Source organism: Talpa europaea (genome assembly GCF_964194135.1).
Source record: "Talpa europaea genome assembly, chromosome: 14".
Classification (NCBI taxonomy): Eukaryota; Metazoa; Chordata; class Mammalia; order Eulipotyphla; family Talpidae; genus Talpa; species Talpa europaea.
The window spans coordinates 4,181,008-4,198,322 of record NC_140082.1 but is presented as its reverse complement, the minus strand read 5'-3'; the positions used below and the strand labels follow the sequence as shown (position 1 = coordinate 4,198,322).

At 65.1% G+C, this 17,315-nt stretch overlaps 1 protein-coding gene across 1 annotated transcript; it reads right to left on the bottom strand.

The window, feature by feature from the left end:
* Positions 1 to 335: 335 nt before the first annotated feature.
* RHOF (ras homolog family member F, filopodia associated) lies at positions 336 to 10,538 on the bottom strand (the record flags this gene model as incomplete). The annotated part of the gene is made up of 5 exons (XM_084253453.1): positions 336 to 497; positions 1,399 to 1,533; positions 1,613 to 1,722; positions 10,061 to 10,148; positions 10,395 to 10,538. 5 exons carry the CDS (start codon positions 10,536 to 10,538, stop codon positions 336 to 338), a joined length of 639 nt encoding a protein of 212 aa, XP_084109579.1.
* Positions 10,539 to 17,315: the final 6,777 nt, after the last annotated feature.

Genomic DNA, 17,315 nt, shown 5'->3' with positions numbered 1-17,315 from the left:
AGACGGAGGGCTTCCCTGCATCCACGGTGTTGTGGACCTACTGGGTGTGAAGGGGGAGGCTGTGAAGAGAGCCTGGCTCCAGGGCAGAGGGGATGTATCCAGCACCTCACCCCCTACCACATGGGCCCCAGCTCCGAGTGAGCTTGGAGGTCAGTTCATTGTCAGAGTCCCAGCTGGGAAGAATTCCAGAATGTTCTGAGTAGCTACAGGCCCCAGACACCAGGCCATAGAGACTTCCTGAGTTGGGGGTGAGGCTGCATCCTGGGGAGCAGCCGGGGGGGGGGGGGGGGGGGGGGGCCCTGTCAGTCCCGAGGCCGGTGCCCCGCCCGCGGGAGTCAGAGCAGCAGGCACTGCCGTTGTTTGTGCCTCTGCGCTTTCTTCAGAGCGGTGAGGGCAACCTTGGCGGCCTTTTGGAAGACGTCCTCCACGTTCTCCCGGAACTTGGCAGAACATTCCAGGTAGCAGGCAGCTCGGATCTGCTCGCAGGTGCTCTGGCCCTGGATGGGGGGAGGGGCCGGCATTAGGTGATGAACCTGGAGCTTGGGGCGCCTCCTGACACCCTCCTGGATGTGGGGCTGGCTTGGGGAGCAGAGCCCTCTTCTCCATCCCGGGACCAGCCCCGGCCAACGGGAGCACAAGCACGTGCCACGTGCTGCCACAGGCCGCAGCTTCGGGGGTGAGGGGGGTGTCCTTCCTGACCCGCACCCACCCGCTCGCCTTCCCGGCCCCCAGCAGAGGTGGGTGCCATGCCCAGAACTGGACAGGCTGCGTGTGCCGGCCTGTGGGCACAGGTGAAGGCCTGTGACCGAAAGGGCTCCCTACATGCCTCTTCCTCCTCTCAAAAGCACAGTGTAGGCACATGGGCTTGCTGCTGGCATAGACCCATTCCTAAAACACATTTACCTTAACTTACGCTGATTTCCTTTTATTAAACTTTATTTATCTTCTCTGTGTTCCTTTTATTCTCCCATGCCTCGCCCAGAAAGCTGCAGTCTGGATTTGCCCTGACTCCGGGGGCGGGAAAGCTGCTTCCCCGGGAGAGCCCGTGCTCCGGCCGCCTGCGGTAGGTGGGTGGGGTGGCGAAGGGCCCAGGCTGGGGCCAGGGCACCTGGGGCGAGACCCCAGCTCCATTTCAGGTGAGCTGTGTGGCCCTGTGCAAGCTGCTTAACCTCTCTGGGTCTCAGCCTCACTGGGTAAAATGGAGGATACCGGTAGGCCCTATAGTGCGAGTTGGGATTCAGGAGGTAAGCCCTGTGGGCACGCCAGAGAATGGCTGTCCTTAGTGTTGAAAAACATGCTTAGAAGCCGACTTGCTTCAGCTGCCCAAAGCTACTGAGGGACCCGATGCTGGGGCCAAAGCCCGAGGCCGTGCCAGGGCCCGGGCTGTGATGGGCCCACCTGTATGGAGGAGATGGGCTCCAGCTTGGCCGCCCGGAGCTTCCGCAGCTGCTCCTTGTCCTTCCTCAGATCAGTCTTACAGCCGATGAGCACCATGGGGGTCCCTCTGCAGAAGTGCGTGACCTCAGGGAACCACTGTGGAGTGGGGGAGTGAGCGTCAAGGCTGGGACCAGACACCCCGACCCACCCCAAGGCAGGCAGACAGAAGGCTCACCTTGATGAGGACGTTGTCATAGCTGGTGGGGTTCATGACGTCATAGCAGATGATTACTAGGTGGGTGTTCTGGTAGGACAGGGGCCGCAGCCGGTCATAATCTTCCTGCCCTGAAACCGGAGAGCAGGTGGGGGTCAGGGAGACATCCCTTATCCACATGAGTCCCTCAACAGGGCTCAGATGGATGAGGGGTGGGAGTCCCCTGGGCAGCGACTCCAGGCCTCTGGCCTCCATTTCCTCCTCAGGAGGGAGCCAGAGCTGGGGGGCCCGGCGAAGCCACACAGAGCTTAGAGCTGGGCCTGCTTACAGGGCGGGTGCTGGGGCAGCTGCGAGCAATTACCTGGTGATGACTTCAGCCCCGGGTGCCTCACGTGCTCATGCTGGGGCTGAAGGCGCAGGCGCTGAAGTGGACCTGGGGTTCAAGTCCCTCCCCTCCCCTCCCCGGAGCTGCAGGCCAGTGGGGCCTGCCTAGCCTGCTGTTAGCTGTGGGGTCCCCAAGGTAGGTGGCCTCCAACTTTCTTAGTTCTGACAAATGCTGGGGGGCTGGGGTGGGGAGGGGCTGCTCGTGGCCTAGCTCTTCCCCAGCACCAGCTGAATCGGGACCCAAGGCTGGGCTGGAGCAAGAGTGGCTGTGCGGCTTGTCTGTAATAGTGACCTTTTCAAACTTAGAGGAAGACTGCTGCGGGGTGCAGAGAACTCCCCTTTTCAGACTCGCCCGGTGTTCCCCGCTCGCCCCAGCTGTCTGGCGTAAACCCTTTCAGCTCCGGGAGAGGTGCTGGGCCGGGCGGCTTCCCGAGGACGGGGGCGGCTTGCCCGGCTGTCCGACCCAGGCACCTCCCTGGCACGGCCCTCACCCCATCCACAGGCCACGATCTGATTTTGCCAATTAGTGCCTGTCTTTCTCCTCCAGAGCAGGCCCGGCTGGGGTTTTTGAAAAACTCCTCCCAGAATGAGAACTGGGTGCCTTTGGGCCTCCTGAGTGACCCGTCAGCCACTTCCGCGGAAAGACAAGGTGACTTCCACCAACCACGAACAGGGGGGAGGCCCCACCCTCTCCCGCCGCGGGTGCCTGGCGGCACCAGCCTGCTCTCCAGTTCCTCCCTGCCTCTTGGGACAAGGGTCCTCAACACTGCGCACCCCCCACCACATGATGCCGGCCCTCCCCTGCTCCCCCTCACGCCTGAGACCCCAGTGGTGACCCCAGTGAGTACGACGGCTGGGGCTAGAGGCCTGTCATACTAGTGTTCAAGCAGAGATACCCCCTCCAACACTGAAGAAGAGATGAGGGGTGGCTGGTTCAGGGGACAGACCCACCTTGCTTTGCACAAAGCTGAGAAATCCTTGCAAGACCCGGGAAACTGGCCCAGCATGCCATTCCCCTCTCCTCGCCTTCCCACACCGCCCCAACTGTCCCCTCTCCTGACCCTTAGGTCCTTTTAGACCAGTGCTGTCCAGCAGGGTAGCCGCTGGACCCACAAGGCTGTTTAAAAATTCAGGTTCTCCACTGCACTGGCTGCGTCTCAAGGGGTTAACTGCCGCAGCGGGCTAGTAGCTACCCTAACAGGCACCGCAGGGGCAAACGTGTTCTGCCCTCAAAGTTCCTCTGGACAGTCCATGTTCAAGCACCTGTTCAAAGCACCATCGGCCTCATGCCACTTTCTGGCTTCCTGCTGACACTTGATGAACCCTTTCTCCACCCAGCACCCAGACAGATGTGAAAACAAAATCGTGCTGCTCCCCTCCCCTGCCGAGCCACCTTCCATGGCTCCCTATTGCCCTCGATAGAAAACCCAAATGGCTCCTGGTGGGCACATGACCTGACATCCACTGACCTTGCCCTCCCCCCACATGTCTACTCAACTGCAGTCCAGTCAAGGCAGCCTCATGGCTTTCTCATCCCACCAAGCTCTGTATCTCAGAGCCTTTGCACTTGTTCTGCACGCCAGGGATGTTCTTCTCTCTTCCCCCAACCTATTTTCTTCCTAACATTTTCTTTTTTTTTTTTAATATTTATTTATGCATACAAGAGCTGGGGTACAGGCCAGCGAGGCGGGGGGTGAGAGGATCCACCAGAGACAGAGCGGGGAACGGAACAGGCAGACAGACTGAAATACACTGCTGAGGGGAGCAGCGGGCGAGTCAGGAGAGGTCTGCTGTGCCATGTGGGTTGCTCCCTGGCTGGCCGGGGATCGAACTCATGCTGCAGAGGCTGCGGATTGCTTCATAGTGCAGTGCTTAACCCCTTGCGCCACCAGGGAGGCCCCTAACATTTTATTTTTAAACAGACTGACCACCCATGTAATTTGCTTTTTCAGGATAATCACCCTCACCTTCTATTATAAAACCACCACCTATATTTCATGTGTTATTCTGAGTACTTTTGCTTGCAAATTCTTTTTTTAAATTTATTTTTGCATAAAAGAACTGGGATGCAGGCCAGAGGTGCAGGGGGTGGGGGGGTGTGTGTGTGTGTGTGAGAAGATTCACCAGAGACAGAGTGGGGAACAGAACAGGTAGATCTGGGCCTCTCCGGTGGCGCAGCAGTTGAGCGCTGGGTTGCGAAGCTGCCCGCAGCCTCTGCAGGGCCGGTTCGATCCCCGGCTGCTCCCCGGCCACCGGCGAGGGTCCCACATGGCGCGCAGACCTCTCCTGCCGCCCGCTGCTCCCCTCAGCAGTGTACTTCGGTCCTTCTGCCGGCTCTGCTCCCCGCTCTGGCTCTGGTGAATTCTCTCACCCTCCCGCGCTTCTGACTGTACCCAGTGCTTGTATAAATAAATAAATAAATAAATAAATCTTAAAAGAACAGGTAGATCTACTGAAATACACTGCTGAGGGGAGCAGCGGGGAGATAGGAGAGGTCTGCTGTGCTCTGTGGGTAGCTTCCTGGCTGGGGATCGAACTCAGACTGTAGGGGTAACAGTGCTGAGACTTAACCCCTAGGCCACCAGGGAGGCCCCCATGCCTGCCCATTCTAAAGAACTGCTTACAGCCACACTGACATGCTCGCGGGAGCAACATACAGTCCCATTTACCTATAAAGAACCTGAGTTTTCAGAGGCCAAGTGCATCAGTGACCACCCCCCAGCATAGCTCCCCCGAGCACTCAGCAGTGCTCCAGGCTGCTCTCAACTGTGCAAGACTAGGCTCTGGGCCCCTCGGATGTCATTTGTGGCTCAAGCCCGCAGGACATCTGTCCTCACTCTCTTGCAGAAGCTGGCGGGAGAGAACAAGTAGCCATAAAACGGGCCTACCGTGTCCCTGGGTCTTCTCTCTTGCCTGCGTGTCCTCATGGGTTTACACAAACCCCCCTCAGAGAGGCCTTCCTTACCTCTCGGCATCCATCCCCACCAGTCTGTCTCGAAACTGGCCCCTTGTGGCTTCTGTGACTGACATCCCTGCTGGGCTGAGGCAGTCACTGCTTCGTGACTGACTGCGTCCCATTGACGGCGAGGGCCCAAGCGTCCGCTCCCAAGCACAGCTGAGGTGCGCTGAGCTGTGGGTTTAACGGCACGGATCTGCACTGCTTTTGGGAGCTGACAGGGCGGCAGAGAGCCCCAGAAGACACAGGGCCAGGATGCACCCCTCGGGGCCTCCACCCCGGCTGTTCCCTCCTCTAGAAGGCTCTTCCCTGGCTAGAGGCACCGCTCATGCCTTTCCTCGGGTGTCTGCCACGTGTCCCCTTCTCTGGGTGGCTCTCTCCTGTCGATACTGTCCCACGCCATGTGCCCTGAGCACAACACGTCCCAGAAAGGTTTGGAGACTGAACCAGGGAACGAGTGAGCAGAAGAGAGGGTTATCTCTGCCCCCGAGCCTTCCACGGCCCCCGGTGTTTGCAGGCAACTCACGCCCAGGCCTTGTCATTCAAGGAGGCGATGGAGGTGGGGGGGGTAGGTCTTCCTGTTCAAGGATCACATGGCGAGTGGGACCTTCCTGAAGGTCGCAGGCTGGCTGCTCGTGAGCTGGGTGCCAGGTCCATCCCCAGCCCCAAGGTCAGCTGCCTGCCAGGCCACTACAGAAGTGCCAGTTCTCCCTGGAAGCCTTCCCAGGGGGAATTGAAACTCTGGACCTCAGTTTTCTCAACTGTGAAATGGATATGTAGGAAACAGATGGGTCTCGACGAGGATCACAAAAGTGGTTAATGCCAAGGGTTCATGGCAAGTGCTTGCTCCCTGGCCGGCTGCCAGGCTTCGTTTACCAGCACTTGCGCATCAGTGCTATGCCAACCCACCCAGCCGGCTGTTGTTATCCCTGTTCTGCAGATGCTGACGCGAAGCGAAGCGAAGCGAAGCGAAGGCTACTCGCCCAAGGTCCCATAGCTAAGGGGATGCTTTGTAAATGAGAGAGAACCATCAGCAGGACTGTTGGGGTAGCTATCTCTCCACTCACCCCAGAGGGAACTACAAGCCCCAGCCCTTGCCAACACAGGCATTTCAACAGAGGGACACTGGGTGAGATGGGCAGCAGCCCAGACCCCTCCAGCACCTCCTCCAGGTTGCCTTCCTGGCTTGACTGTGCCTGGCCCAGCTTTCTCCAGGATTCCATGTGGGTGGGGCCCCAACTGGTGGGTGATGCTTGTTGACCTCACGTCTCCTTGGGAAGGGTTAGTGCACTGGACGCCCACTCCCCTTTGGGTCAGGAGAGCCAGGCTCCCCTCAGACACATGTCCCGTGACCTTGGTGCCCTCCCTCCCCGGGCCTCAGTTTCCCTATCTGGAAAAGGGGGTGATAACCCTCACACAGGAAGTCTGCTGGGGAATGCCGGCCAGAGGCAAGGGACTGCTGCTAAGGCTACTGTTGAAGTAGAAGCTTCCAGAAAACAGGCGTGGCAAGGGGGCCTCTAACCCTGGGAATGCAAGCCTACACAATTTAGGGGGGGCTCCCAGACACAAGACTATCAACTGTCAAACTCCCCTTTACCCCCAGTGATGCCAAGGCATCCAGGGTCCAACTCTGGCCTCTGCAGATGGACTGAGAGATTAAAAAAAAAGCCTTAGGGTTACGTGCGAAAGATTGCATTCTCCCCTAGTGAAGAAAATTCTGCCCCCCCCCCCCCCGCACTCCAGCCCCCCGTCTTCCTGAGTTGATGGTGCTGTGGGCCGGGGCGGAAGTGAGGCTCACCAGAGGGTGTTTCCTTTGTAGGAAGGAGCTTTGCTTGGGCAGACCTCCTTCAGGGGTGCGGGTCTCCAAGGCCCAGATTAGGACAGAGGGTACCGTGGGTTCACAGCGGTCCCCAAATCACACACAGGGCAGGTGGGCACCAGGTCTGGCTGGGGTGCTGGCCATGGCGGGGTACAGGCGTGACAAGGGGAAGCTGCCAGAAGAGGAACCCACTTCTCCGCCACTGGGCCCGCCCACCTGTGTTTCCTCCCCGGGGACTGGGAGCCCGACCCCAAACTGAGACTTCCCACTGCCCTGCAGCTTCGGCCCAAGCTCCAGGGCTGCCGGCCGCCCCGCCTTCTCGTCCCTGGTTCCTTGTCCTGTTGTTACTACATCTGGCTGGGAAGGGGTCACCGCTTTCCACCTCCTGGGCACCTCCCTCTATCCCTCCGCCTGCTCCTGGGCCCCACCCTAAGGCCCAGAGAGGAGTTTCTAGTTAGTTGGTGTCTTAACACCCTGCCTGCCCCCCTCCAGGAATCTTCAGACTTCACCGCAGCTTCCTGCCCGGAGGGCGGCAGTGCAGTCACACCCCCTTCACCTCACCTCGAGCCTCCCCCAGCCCCTGTGTCCACACCCTTCCCTGGTGTGTAGCTGCTTCCGGGGGATGGAGAGGGGCCAGACGGCCAGACAGACGGCCAGACGGAGACCGCCAGAACACCAGACGGCCTCAGACGGCCACGGCCAGACGGCCCCAGACGGCCTCAGACGGCCACGGCCAGACGGCCCCAGACGGCCTCAGACGGCCTCCCCTGTGGGTCCCTGGGCGCAGGGGCTGGGTGTGGAGAAATTCAGCTCCCAGGGGCTCCCCCATGCCACAGCCTGGGTTACCACGGGTTGGCTACAAAGATGCCGGCCCCCCACCCTCCCCCACGGGGTCTATCTAGCCCATCAGAGTCTAGAACCTTCTAGATATGAGCTTTACTAGACTCATCTCCAAGCCGGTCCCTCCGTGACTCACCACCCCAGTCCGCGGCTTTCTCCGCCACGTTCTCCTGAGGCCTTCGCCCCGCAGGTGGAGTCGGATCCGACCTTTACCCCACCCGGCCGGCTGCGCCGTCATTCCTCCCGCGGGGAGAGACAGGACGGAGAGGGCCGGCTGTCTGCCTCTCCTGCTCCGGGACCAGGGGGTTTCCCGGGGACTCCCGGGGGAACAGCCATGTTTCTTCCTGCGCAGGGAACACGAGGCTCCTTCCCGCGGTCACCCTGCTCGGACTCCCAGGACCCGTGCGTGGGGCTGCGCGGCACGAGCGCCTCTTCTAATCCTAGGGCCACGCTCGCCCTGACTGCGGGTGGGGCGACCGAGGCCCCCCGGGAGCCAGCCGCGGGGCTCCGCCGGACTCCAAAGCGGGGGTGAGCGGATGGAGCGGTGGCCAGATCCCGAGGCCTCGGGCTCCTCGGCGCCGCCCCTCCTGGGCAGCTCCTCGCGGCAGGTGGAAGGAGCCTCCATGCCGCGGTGTCCCTGACGCCTCTGCATCCTCATGGCATCTTTCCCTGGGCGGGGCGGAGGCCGGAGCCCTCCCTGCGCTGCAGGTCTGAGCTGCCCTGAGCAGTGACCCCGGATCAGATGGGAGAGGCCCCAAGAGAGAGTGGAAACGCCCCTCCGACTCTTGCCCCAGGGACACCCCACCCACAGTGGGGTTAATGCCCCGGTCCCTGCCTGGCCCCTGGACGGGAAACGTGAAACCAAAAGTGTCCAAGACATGAGACCTTTACTGCTCCGCGCCACGCCCCTGGGGATTCCTCAGAAGCCTTTGGACTTCCCAGTCCACCTGCCGGAGGCATCATGGTGATGGGGGGCAGCCTGGCAGGACCCTCATCCAAAAAGAGTGGGGGGCCTCCCTGGTGGCACAAGGGTTGAACTCCGCGCTGTGAAGCTGCCCGTAGCCTCTGCAGTGTGGGTTCAATCCCGGCCGGCCGGCGAGAATCCCACAGGGCGCAGCAGACCTCTCCTGTCCCGCCCGCGGCTCCCCTCGGCAGTGGATTTCATCAGTCTGCCTGTTCTGTCCCCTGCTCTGCCTCTGGCGAATCCTCTCATCCTCCCGCGCCTCTGGCCTTTACCCTGGTTCTTGTATAAATAAATCAATCTTTAAAAAAAAAAAAAAAGAGTGGGGGTGCCCTAGAGGCCACTGAGGGGAGACACCCACACAGCAAAGCCTGCGGAAGCCAGAAGGGAGGTAGGTGGGGCTGGGGCAGGGCCTTTTCTCATCCTCTCAGGGTGGGACACGAGATGCCACCCGCAGACTGGGGGGCTGAGGGTGTCCGGGTTTGGGGTCCATCCAAGGCTCGCTGAGACATCCCCGCACACAGTTAGGGCTTGGCTGGCAGGGGAAGGGGCGTCTGATTACGGTTCCACACAGGTCACTTGACTGAGTCACAGAGGCAGGGCGAGGCCCTTAGCTGGGATCCTGACCTTGGTTCCCCAACGTTGATTTGCTCCCCAGAGGGGTACCAGGGCAGGATGGAAGCTCTCCAGAGCAGGGCCTTTCCCCAAATCCAGTGTGACTCAAATCTTCCCACTGGCTGTACACTCCCGCCTACCCCAAGAGGGGCTCTGGGGCTGGATGGGCAGCGTAAATCCACCTGCACTGGGAGTGGCGGGTGGCGGAGACCATCTGACTGGACACACATCCCTCAAGGTCTGTTCCTTCCCCAGGTCCGAGTTTCTCCCACGGGAGCCAGGACGGCACAGGACTGTGGCTACAGAGCCCGGTGTCGCAGCAACAGCTCGGAACTCTGACCACGCACTGGAGCTCCTAGAATCCCCTAAGTGTGGGCTCAAACACTTGCCCAGATCCCTGGGGCCTTGCAAGGGTGCCCCTGGGGTCCATACTCCCCTGGCCACAGAACTGGGGATTCACAGCTCTGATCTGAAGGACTCTGCGCTGCAGCCCACAGAACCCTCACCCCAGAGGACTCCAGTTGCAGCCCACAGCAGCTTAAGAGGCCACGCAGGTAATGCGAAATGCGTAACCAAGAGAGGTGGCAGAGCAGCCCACGGTTCTCTAGAAGCGCAGGCTAGGGACCAAATGGGGAGCTTCAGGGCGTCAGCTGTGGGGGGGGGGGGTGGCCCAGGAGCTCACCTCCAAGCCCCTCCTCCCTTTTTTTCTTTACACATGAGGCAACTGAGGCCTCCAGGGCCGCCCAGGCAGGTGGTCAGTTGGACCCCGGCCAGCACCCTGAGGCCTCCGGGAATGATGGGGTGTCAGTGCCTGGCAGAGGCTGGCGGCAAAGAATGCCCTGGAGGGGGGGAGCCCCGCGCGGACGGGGGACCCTCGGCACCGAGCGCACTCACCTGCGGTGTCGTAGAGGTTCAGGGTCACCTCCTTGCTGCCCACCATCACGTTGGCCGTGAACTTCTCGAACACCGTCGGGGCGTAGCGCTGCGGGCGGGTGGGGCTGGTTCTAGAGGGGTGTGGCGGGTGCGGCTGGACACACACCACCCAGCCCCTTCTCAGCTCAGCCCCCGCCCCACCCCGCACCCTCCTGGCCTCTGAATTCCCGAGGGGGCGCGGGGACCCTCCCCGCGCAGGACGCGGGGCCGCGGGCCTGGACGCCGGCGCAGGGTGGTCCCCGGCTCTGAGACCCCAGCCCTGCCCGCCCGCCCGCCCGCCCGCCCGCCGGCGCACCTCGGGGAAGGAGCCCTGGCTGTAGACCATGAGCAGCGAGGTCTTGCCGCAGCCGCCGTCCCCCACGATCACGATCTTCAGCTCCAGCCTGGGCTGGCTCCGGCCCGGGGCGGCGGAGGGGCGCGGAACCCCGGCGGCGTCCATGGCCGGAGCCGCGCACTGGCGGCCGCGCAGGAGCGGGCGCCGCGCCGGGACCGCGGGGCGGGGCGGGCCGGGGGCGGCGCCAGGAGGACCCGCCCCGCGCGCCGCCGCCGCCAGGCAGCCGCCCGGCCCGCTCCTCGGCCGCGGCCGCTCCTGGGCTGGAGGCCGGGGCGGGGCGTCCACCTCCCGCTCCCGGCGCAGGTGAGGCGGGAGAAACGGGGCGCTCAGCTACACGCGCAGCCCCGCCCGAACCCCGCGCGGGGCGCCCCCCCCAGCGGCGATGGTCCCCGCCCGCCCGCCGCGGACCCCGGCCGCAGGCCCCGCCCCGCAGGGACTCCGCTGGGCGGACCCCGCACCCCCGGCGGGCTCCCGGGTGGCGACCGCCCCCGGCACCGGGGCACTGAAGTCGCGGGCCCAGCCCTGCCCGCCCGGCCCAGGTCCTCCGCGGAGACCTGGCGACGCCAGGGAGGGCGCGGGCGCGGGGGCGCCCTGCCCGCCCGGCTTCGCCCCCCAGGCTCCGGCGCGGGGGCGGGGGGTGAGGGGCGGGGGCTGGCGCCCCGCGATCTCCCGGCTCCCCAGGGCCGCAAGGTGGGCGTCTGGCGCCCTCTGCCGGGAGCTCGCCCGGCACGAAGGGCTTGGGGCGCCGGTGAGCCGGCCGGGGACACCCTTCCCGAGGGCCGGCCCTGGCCGCGGGGCGAGTCTGTCCAGCAGGCCCGAGGGGCGAGTCCAGCCGCGCGCCGTGGGGAAGGGCCGGGGAGCGGGGCACAGCGGAGATCGCCCGGCCCGTCTCCAGCCACAGCCCCTCCCACCCCGGGGCGACCCCCCCTGCTCCCCCGACGCAAACTAGCCCCTACTGAGCGCGCGCTGTGGCAGGAGCCGCGAGGAGCTGGCGGGGACCACCCCGCGCCGCCGGGGGGCCCGCGCCAGGCGGGGGTGCCCAGCCGGGCCTGGCACAGTAAGCGCAGGGGCGGCCAGCGGGGCGGGGGCTCTGCCCACCTGCTCAGAGAGGGGCTACAGGGCTCAGGACCGTCCCGACCCGCTCCACCCTTGCTCAGTGGTTCCCAATTGTCAAGTTCTCAGCAAAGCGCTCCGGTAAACTTGAGGTAACCGCCCCCCCCCCCCCGCAGGTCCACAAATGCGGGTGCACGGCCGGCCCTGACCACTAGGGGGCAGCCGCGACCGCCGCGCAGCGCCCAGCCGGGAGGAGGCGTCAAGGCCGCGCTCCAGGCCCGGGTCCGAGGGTCCGAGGTGGAAGCCCTAACCTGTGGTGCAGCCCTCCAGGGACATCAGGTGGGTCAAGAACCCCCTAAAGAAATTTACAGCAACTCATCAGTTCCTTTTCAACACCAGTTTATTGAAAAGCAATTGTGTCCCTGCCGGCGAGGAAGCAGTCTAAAGGGGTTTGGGAGATGCTCACAATTCAGGGGCCAGAGCCGGTGAGGGGCTCAGGGAAGGCTGAGCGCTGCATGGCAGGTCAGTGGAAGCAGGAAGGGCCTGCCCTGGGCAAATGCATGGTGGGTAAATACCCCATCAGGTTCTGCCGTGGCTAGGGAATGAAGGGAAGCCAGGCATTGTTGTCATAGTAAAAGGGTCCCATCATAGAAGGCCAGCCTGCCAGGGTCAGGGAGGGTGACAGAAGGCTCCTGAATAGGCTGAGGCTCCCAGCCTCAGCCAGACCTGGAGCTCTCTTTGGTGACCAGGGAGAACTGTGATTGGCTGGTGGGGCAGGGATGAGCCTGGGTGGTGACCTGAGATTGGCAAGAGGCGGGAACCAGGTTGAGAGCCCTGTGGGAGTGAGGTTCCTTGGGAACACAGCAGGAGGCCAGGCCAGCGATGGCTCCTGACCATCACTCAGGGAGAGGACGAGGGAGGGTGGAAGAGGTCTTTGCCGGGAGGCCCACTCACATTTTCAGCCAGCCTGGGCTTCTCCCCTAGGGCTACATCAAGGAGGGACTGCAAAGATTTCACATAGGAGGCTCACCCCACTTGAGCAAACTGTCACCTGAATCTAGGTTAACCAGGTGAGCCTCCTCAAAATCCTCAGACGTCAGTGTCCGCTGCACCCACCTGAGATATGGGGCTATGATTTCAAATTAGGACAGAACAAATGACTTACACAAAACTGAGGAGAGGAGCAAGAGGAAAGGCATCTTCCCGGCCCTGCCTGCTTCCAGGCACGACAGCTGACTGGGCCTGAGACCAGCCACCCACCCACCACCCCCGCCTGGCTCGGAGGCTGGCAGGGCCCCAGCCCCACCTAGCCCCGAGTATGTTTCATTTGGATCTGACTCCAGTGGTGGTGCATCGGGCTGGACTTGCAGCTAAAAATACCCAGGAGCCAGGCCAGCTGCTCAGGGCTTCCTCAGAAGCAGCTGGGCCGGGCAGGCCAGAGGAGGAGCGCACGCCACGCGCCCGGGGAGTCTGCTCTTACCTGCCAGGCGTTCGGGACCCGCGTCATTCTCCTTTGTGTATCCAGGAATTCCTGGAGAGATTTGAGAGGACAAGAAAGATTCTTTAAGCTGCTTCTCGCTGCTGAGCTGCTGGGACACACAACCCTAGGGGAGCTGGCCAGGTGGTATTTGTGGGGTGAACTCATTTGTGCTCACAAGGAGGCCTGAGCCATGGTCAGGTCCGCTGAGCCTGAAGAGAAGCAGGAGTCTTCTCGGGGTACGGGTCGGGAGGGGGCCGTGAGTGACGATGCTCACAGCTTCTGCCTTCCCCAGAACTTCCCAAGGGGTCATCATACACCTGAGCCCTCACCTACCCTGTGAGGCAGAAGAGACTGAGCCTCTGGAGACTAAGTTATTCTGAGATCCCAGAGACCAGAGGAGGCCAAGGCTTGGGGTGTCAAGGCTGCTGCTCCCACCCCCAGGCCTCAACATTTGTGCGTGTGGGGGGGGGTGTGGTGAGGGGGGCCTCACTGCTAAAGCATAAAAAGCTCTCCTTGCACTGTCTGACTCGGACAGCTTGGGAGCTTGGGAGGTTATCGGCTGGCTGCCCAGAGCCCAGGGCTCCTGAGGGGCGGGGCCGGCCAGTGGAGACAGCCAGGACCCTGCCAGCCTCTGAGATGGCGGGCCCTCTCCACAGTCTCTACCCCGAGGGTCCAAAAGGTCATACTCCACGCTGAGGCCCGGGGTGGCTGGGCCGGAAGAGGCGGGGACCCTGGCACCCAGTAGTAAGCAGGTCCAGCTGCCCTTCCGCTGGCGTGGCTCTCTCCGGGCAGGCCTCACCACCGCCGCCGCCGGGAGCAGCCCCACCCCGCTCCCTGGGTGACCGCTGGGCGGGCCCAGAGGAACAACCCCAGGACTGGAGGCTCCAGCCTCCACCCTGCCCGGGAGGTGGTGGGGGGAGGGGAAACAAAGAAAAGTCCAAAGCCGTGAAAGAGCTAAGGAGGCAGGGAGGGGTACCATCCTTCCAGATCCTTCCAGGTCATCCAGACACCTCTCCCGTCCAAGAATCACACCCAGACCACAGCTTAGCACCTAATTGCGCCCTAATTGGCTGGAGGAACTGGCTGTAGCACTTCAGGCCGCAGCTGGGAGGGGATGGCTGAAATCAATTATTTAACCCTCCCATGCCCAAAGCGGGCGAAGACCCCAGCCTGGAAAGCCCCAGGGCTCCAAAGGGACCCAGGAACCCCAGAGGCGGTAGAAGCGTCCCAGGAGTAGAGTGGAGTTGGAGCGGGCTCATCCCTGGCTGAGCCGAATTAAAGCTCGGGTTCGGGGCAAATGTGGATGGAAGACATCGGCCACCTGCCTCTCCCCCACCCTCAGGCGCGGTAGGGGGGAGCCTGGCAGAGGTGTGGTGAGGGCAAACCCCACCAGCAGAGAAAGGGGCCAAACTCAGCCTATCCGGGACTGGAGGCCCTACCCTGGCCAAGGCCGGTGGCCAGGAGGAGCCGAGAGCACCGAGCTGGTAGCTCTGAGCGCTCCTGGGCAGGGATGCCAGCAGACAGCTGGCACTGGGAGGGAGCCCAAAATAACCCAGACAGCTGGGGTGAGGGGGGGTGCAGGACACAGGCTGGAGGTCGACACCTGGACCCCGGTGCTGGCTGCTTGCGGTGACCTTGGGTGAGTCACTTCGATTCTGGGGCAGGGGGAGAGGTGGCCCCAACTCGAGACCCTCCCCGCCGCGGTAAAGCCCCGGGAGGTGGCCACCCTCGCGCTCCGGCCACACTGCTGGCGGCCGGCCATCTGCGAGCCGGGCTCCCCTTTGCCCGGAGGCTTTGCCACGTGCTTAGGAGGTGGGCTGTGGGGGAGGAGCCCCGCACCCGGCCCAGCCCCCACTCCCGCCGCCGGCGGCCCGCGGGCCAACGAGCGCGAGGCTGGCACGCGAGGCCGGCCCCCTGGTCACACTTAATCCTCCCACCGCCCTCCCGGGCCCGCATCCTCCGTGTCATCCGCCGGAGCCCGTCGCCCAAGGTCACCGGCGAGCCCAGCCCTCAGCAGCCCGACCTAGAGCCGAGGTGCCCCCAACAGAACCCCTGGGCGTGCCCTACGGGCGCCCCCGCCACCCCAGCAGCCCACACGCAGAGCGGGGGGGCGAAAGAGGGCGGGCTCGCCCCACGCGGAGGCCGAACCGCGGAGGCCGCGCCGTCGGTGGCACCTGGGCCCAAAATGGCTCATCAGAGTCCCCACGCGGCAGCGCACAGGGTCAGAGATCAAGGGCCGCGGCGCTTCCTGAGGACAAAGGAGCAGCGCGGCCCGCGCAGGGGACGGGGGAGCCGCCCCTCGCCAGAAGCCGAGCCCGGGCCGCAGCGCCCCAGGGGCCCGGAGCCCGCGTCCTCCGGGAGCTCGTCACACGCGCACCCCTCGGGTCCCACCCAGGGAAGCAGAAAATCCGGAACAGGGCCGGCCTGAGTCTCCACGAGCCGCCCGGTGACTCAGGGCTCCAGGTGGAGCGCCGCCGAGGAGCCCGCGGGGCCAGCGCGCGCCCGGCCCTGACTGGACGCCGGGCCCCCCGGGGGTGGGTGGCAGGGACCGTGGGAATTCCCAGGAAGGGGGGTGAGGCGTCTAAAAGAAACCCCCTCTCGCGGAGGCTGACGCCGATCCGGCCCTCCCGGCCCCGGGGGAGCCGGCCTGGGCGGGGCGCGGCGCGGACAGTCACCCGCGCGCCCCCGCGCGCCCGGAAGGGAGGCCCGGGCGGGCTTCCTGGCAGCGGGCGCGCGGGAGGCGGCCGGGGCCCTCCCCCGGCCGCGGAGCGCGCAGCTGGGAAGCACTGGCGAGCGCGGCCGAGAGCTGCACGCCCAGGCGCCTGACCCCAGAAGCGGACGGGCGGGGAGGGACGGCCCCCGCAGGCCGCCATGTCACAGCCCCACGCAGCTGCGCGGGGGAGGGGCGGCAGGACCCGCTCGGCGGGTTTGGGGAGCCCGCCCTCCCCGGGCTCCGGGCCAGAGCCCCCCCAAATCGCTCTCCGAGCCTGGGAACGGGCGCTCACACCTACCTTGGCGGGAGGACTGTCACGCTAGGCCGGCTCTTCCGTCCGAACAGGGACTGTTCGCTCTGGGGCGCCAGGCCCGCTGCCCCTTTTCCAGCCGAGCCTGGGGGAGAGCCGGACAGCTTGTTAGGGTTTTGACGGCCACTGGCAGGACAGGGGCGCCCTGACAGAAGGGGCGGGAGTCTTTCCAACGCTGCCCCCCGCACCCCCCGCCCCAGCTGCCCTGGCGGCCCCCGCCCCGGGACGGGGAGGGGGAGGGGCGGGTCGCGGGGGTTCAGGCCGGGGCGCCCCGGCGGCTCATCTGCATTTCCAAGGGCCCGCCCCGCCGCTCCCTCCCCCAGGAAGGGCCGGGGAACCGAGGGCATGCCCCGGAGCCAGCCCCCCGGGGGGATCCCGGGGAAGGCCCGCCCGGCTTTCCCAGCCCCAGCCCCCGCCTCAGCCTCTTGAGGGCCGGGTCACAGGCATGTGGCCGGGGCGGCCAAATCGGGGCGTCGGTGGCCTCCGCGTGGGCCCAGCGCTCTCCACTCCCTCTCCCCGCTGGCAAACGGCGGTTGGGGCTGACGCCTGGGCGCCGAGGCCGGTGGGCACCGGGAGGCCTGGGGTCGGGGCCCGGCCGCGGGGAGGGTGCTCCGGCCTCCGGGGGCGCGGGTCGGGGGCGGCTTCGAGGCTCCGCCTGGCTCGGGGCTCCCGCGCGGCCTCCTCGTGCCCGCGTGGGCCCCCGAGCGGGCGCGGGGTCCGAGGCAGCCGCGGAGCCCGCGCCCGTCGTCGAGGCCTCCCCCGGCCCGGGACGGCCACGCAGGCGGCGGCCTGGAAGGCGGCGCGCCCGGCCTCCCCTCCCCCCGGCCCGCCGCCTCCCTCCCTCCTTCCCTCCTCCCGCCTGGCGCGCGGCGGCCGCCACCGCCCGAGCCGCGGGCGGCGCGCGAAATGGCGCCGGTCTGGCCGCCTCGCTCGGCGCAGAGGCGCGCGAAGCCCCCGGGGTCCGGGGTCCCGAAACGGCCTCGGCAACCACCCCCCGGCCCGGAGCGCCGCGCCCCGCGGGCTCCCCGGCACCCCCGGGCCCGGCCGAGGGATCACCGGCTGCGGCGGGCCAGCGGGGAAGGAGGGAGGAAGGAAGGAAGAGGAGCGCGGCCGCCATTTGCCGCCCGCAGCCCAGCTCGCCCGACCGCCCGCCAGCCCCGGCTCGGCCCGGCCCGGCCCGGCCGCGGCTCTGCTCTGAGCCTGAAAATAAAACTCGAGTGTGGGAGGGAGGAGCGAGCGCGGCCGGGAGCACAAGCTGCGCTCGGCTGCAGGCGGGAGAGATGCTGCGTCATGGTGCCAACATGGACGCCGGCCTTTTGTCCTTCT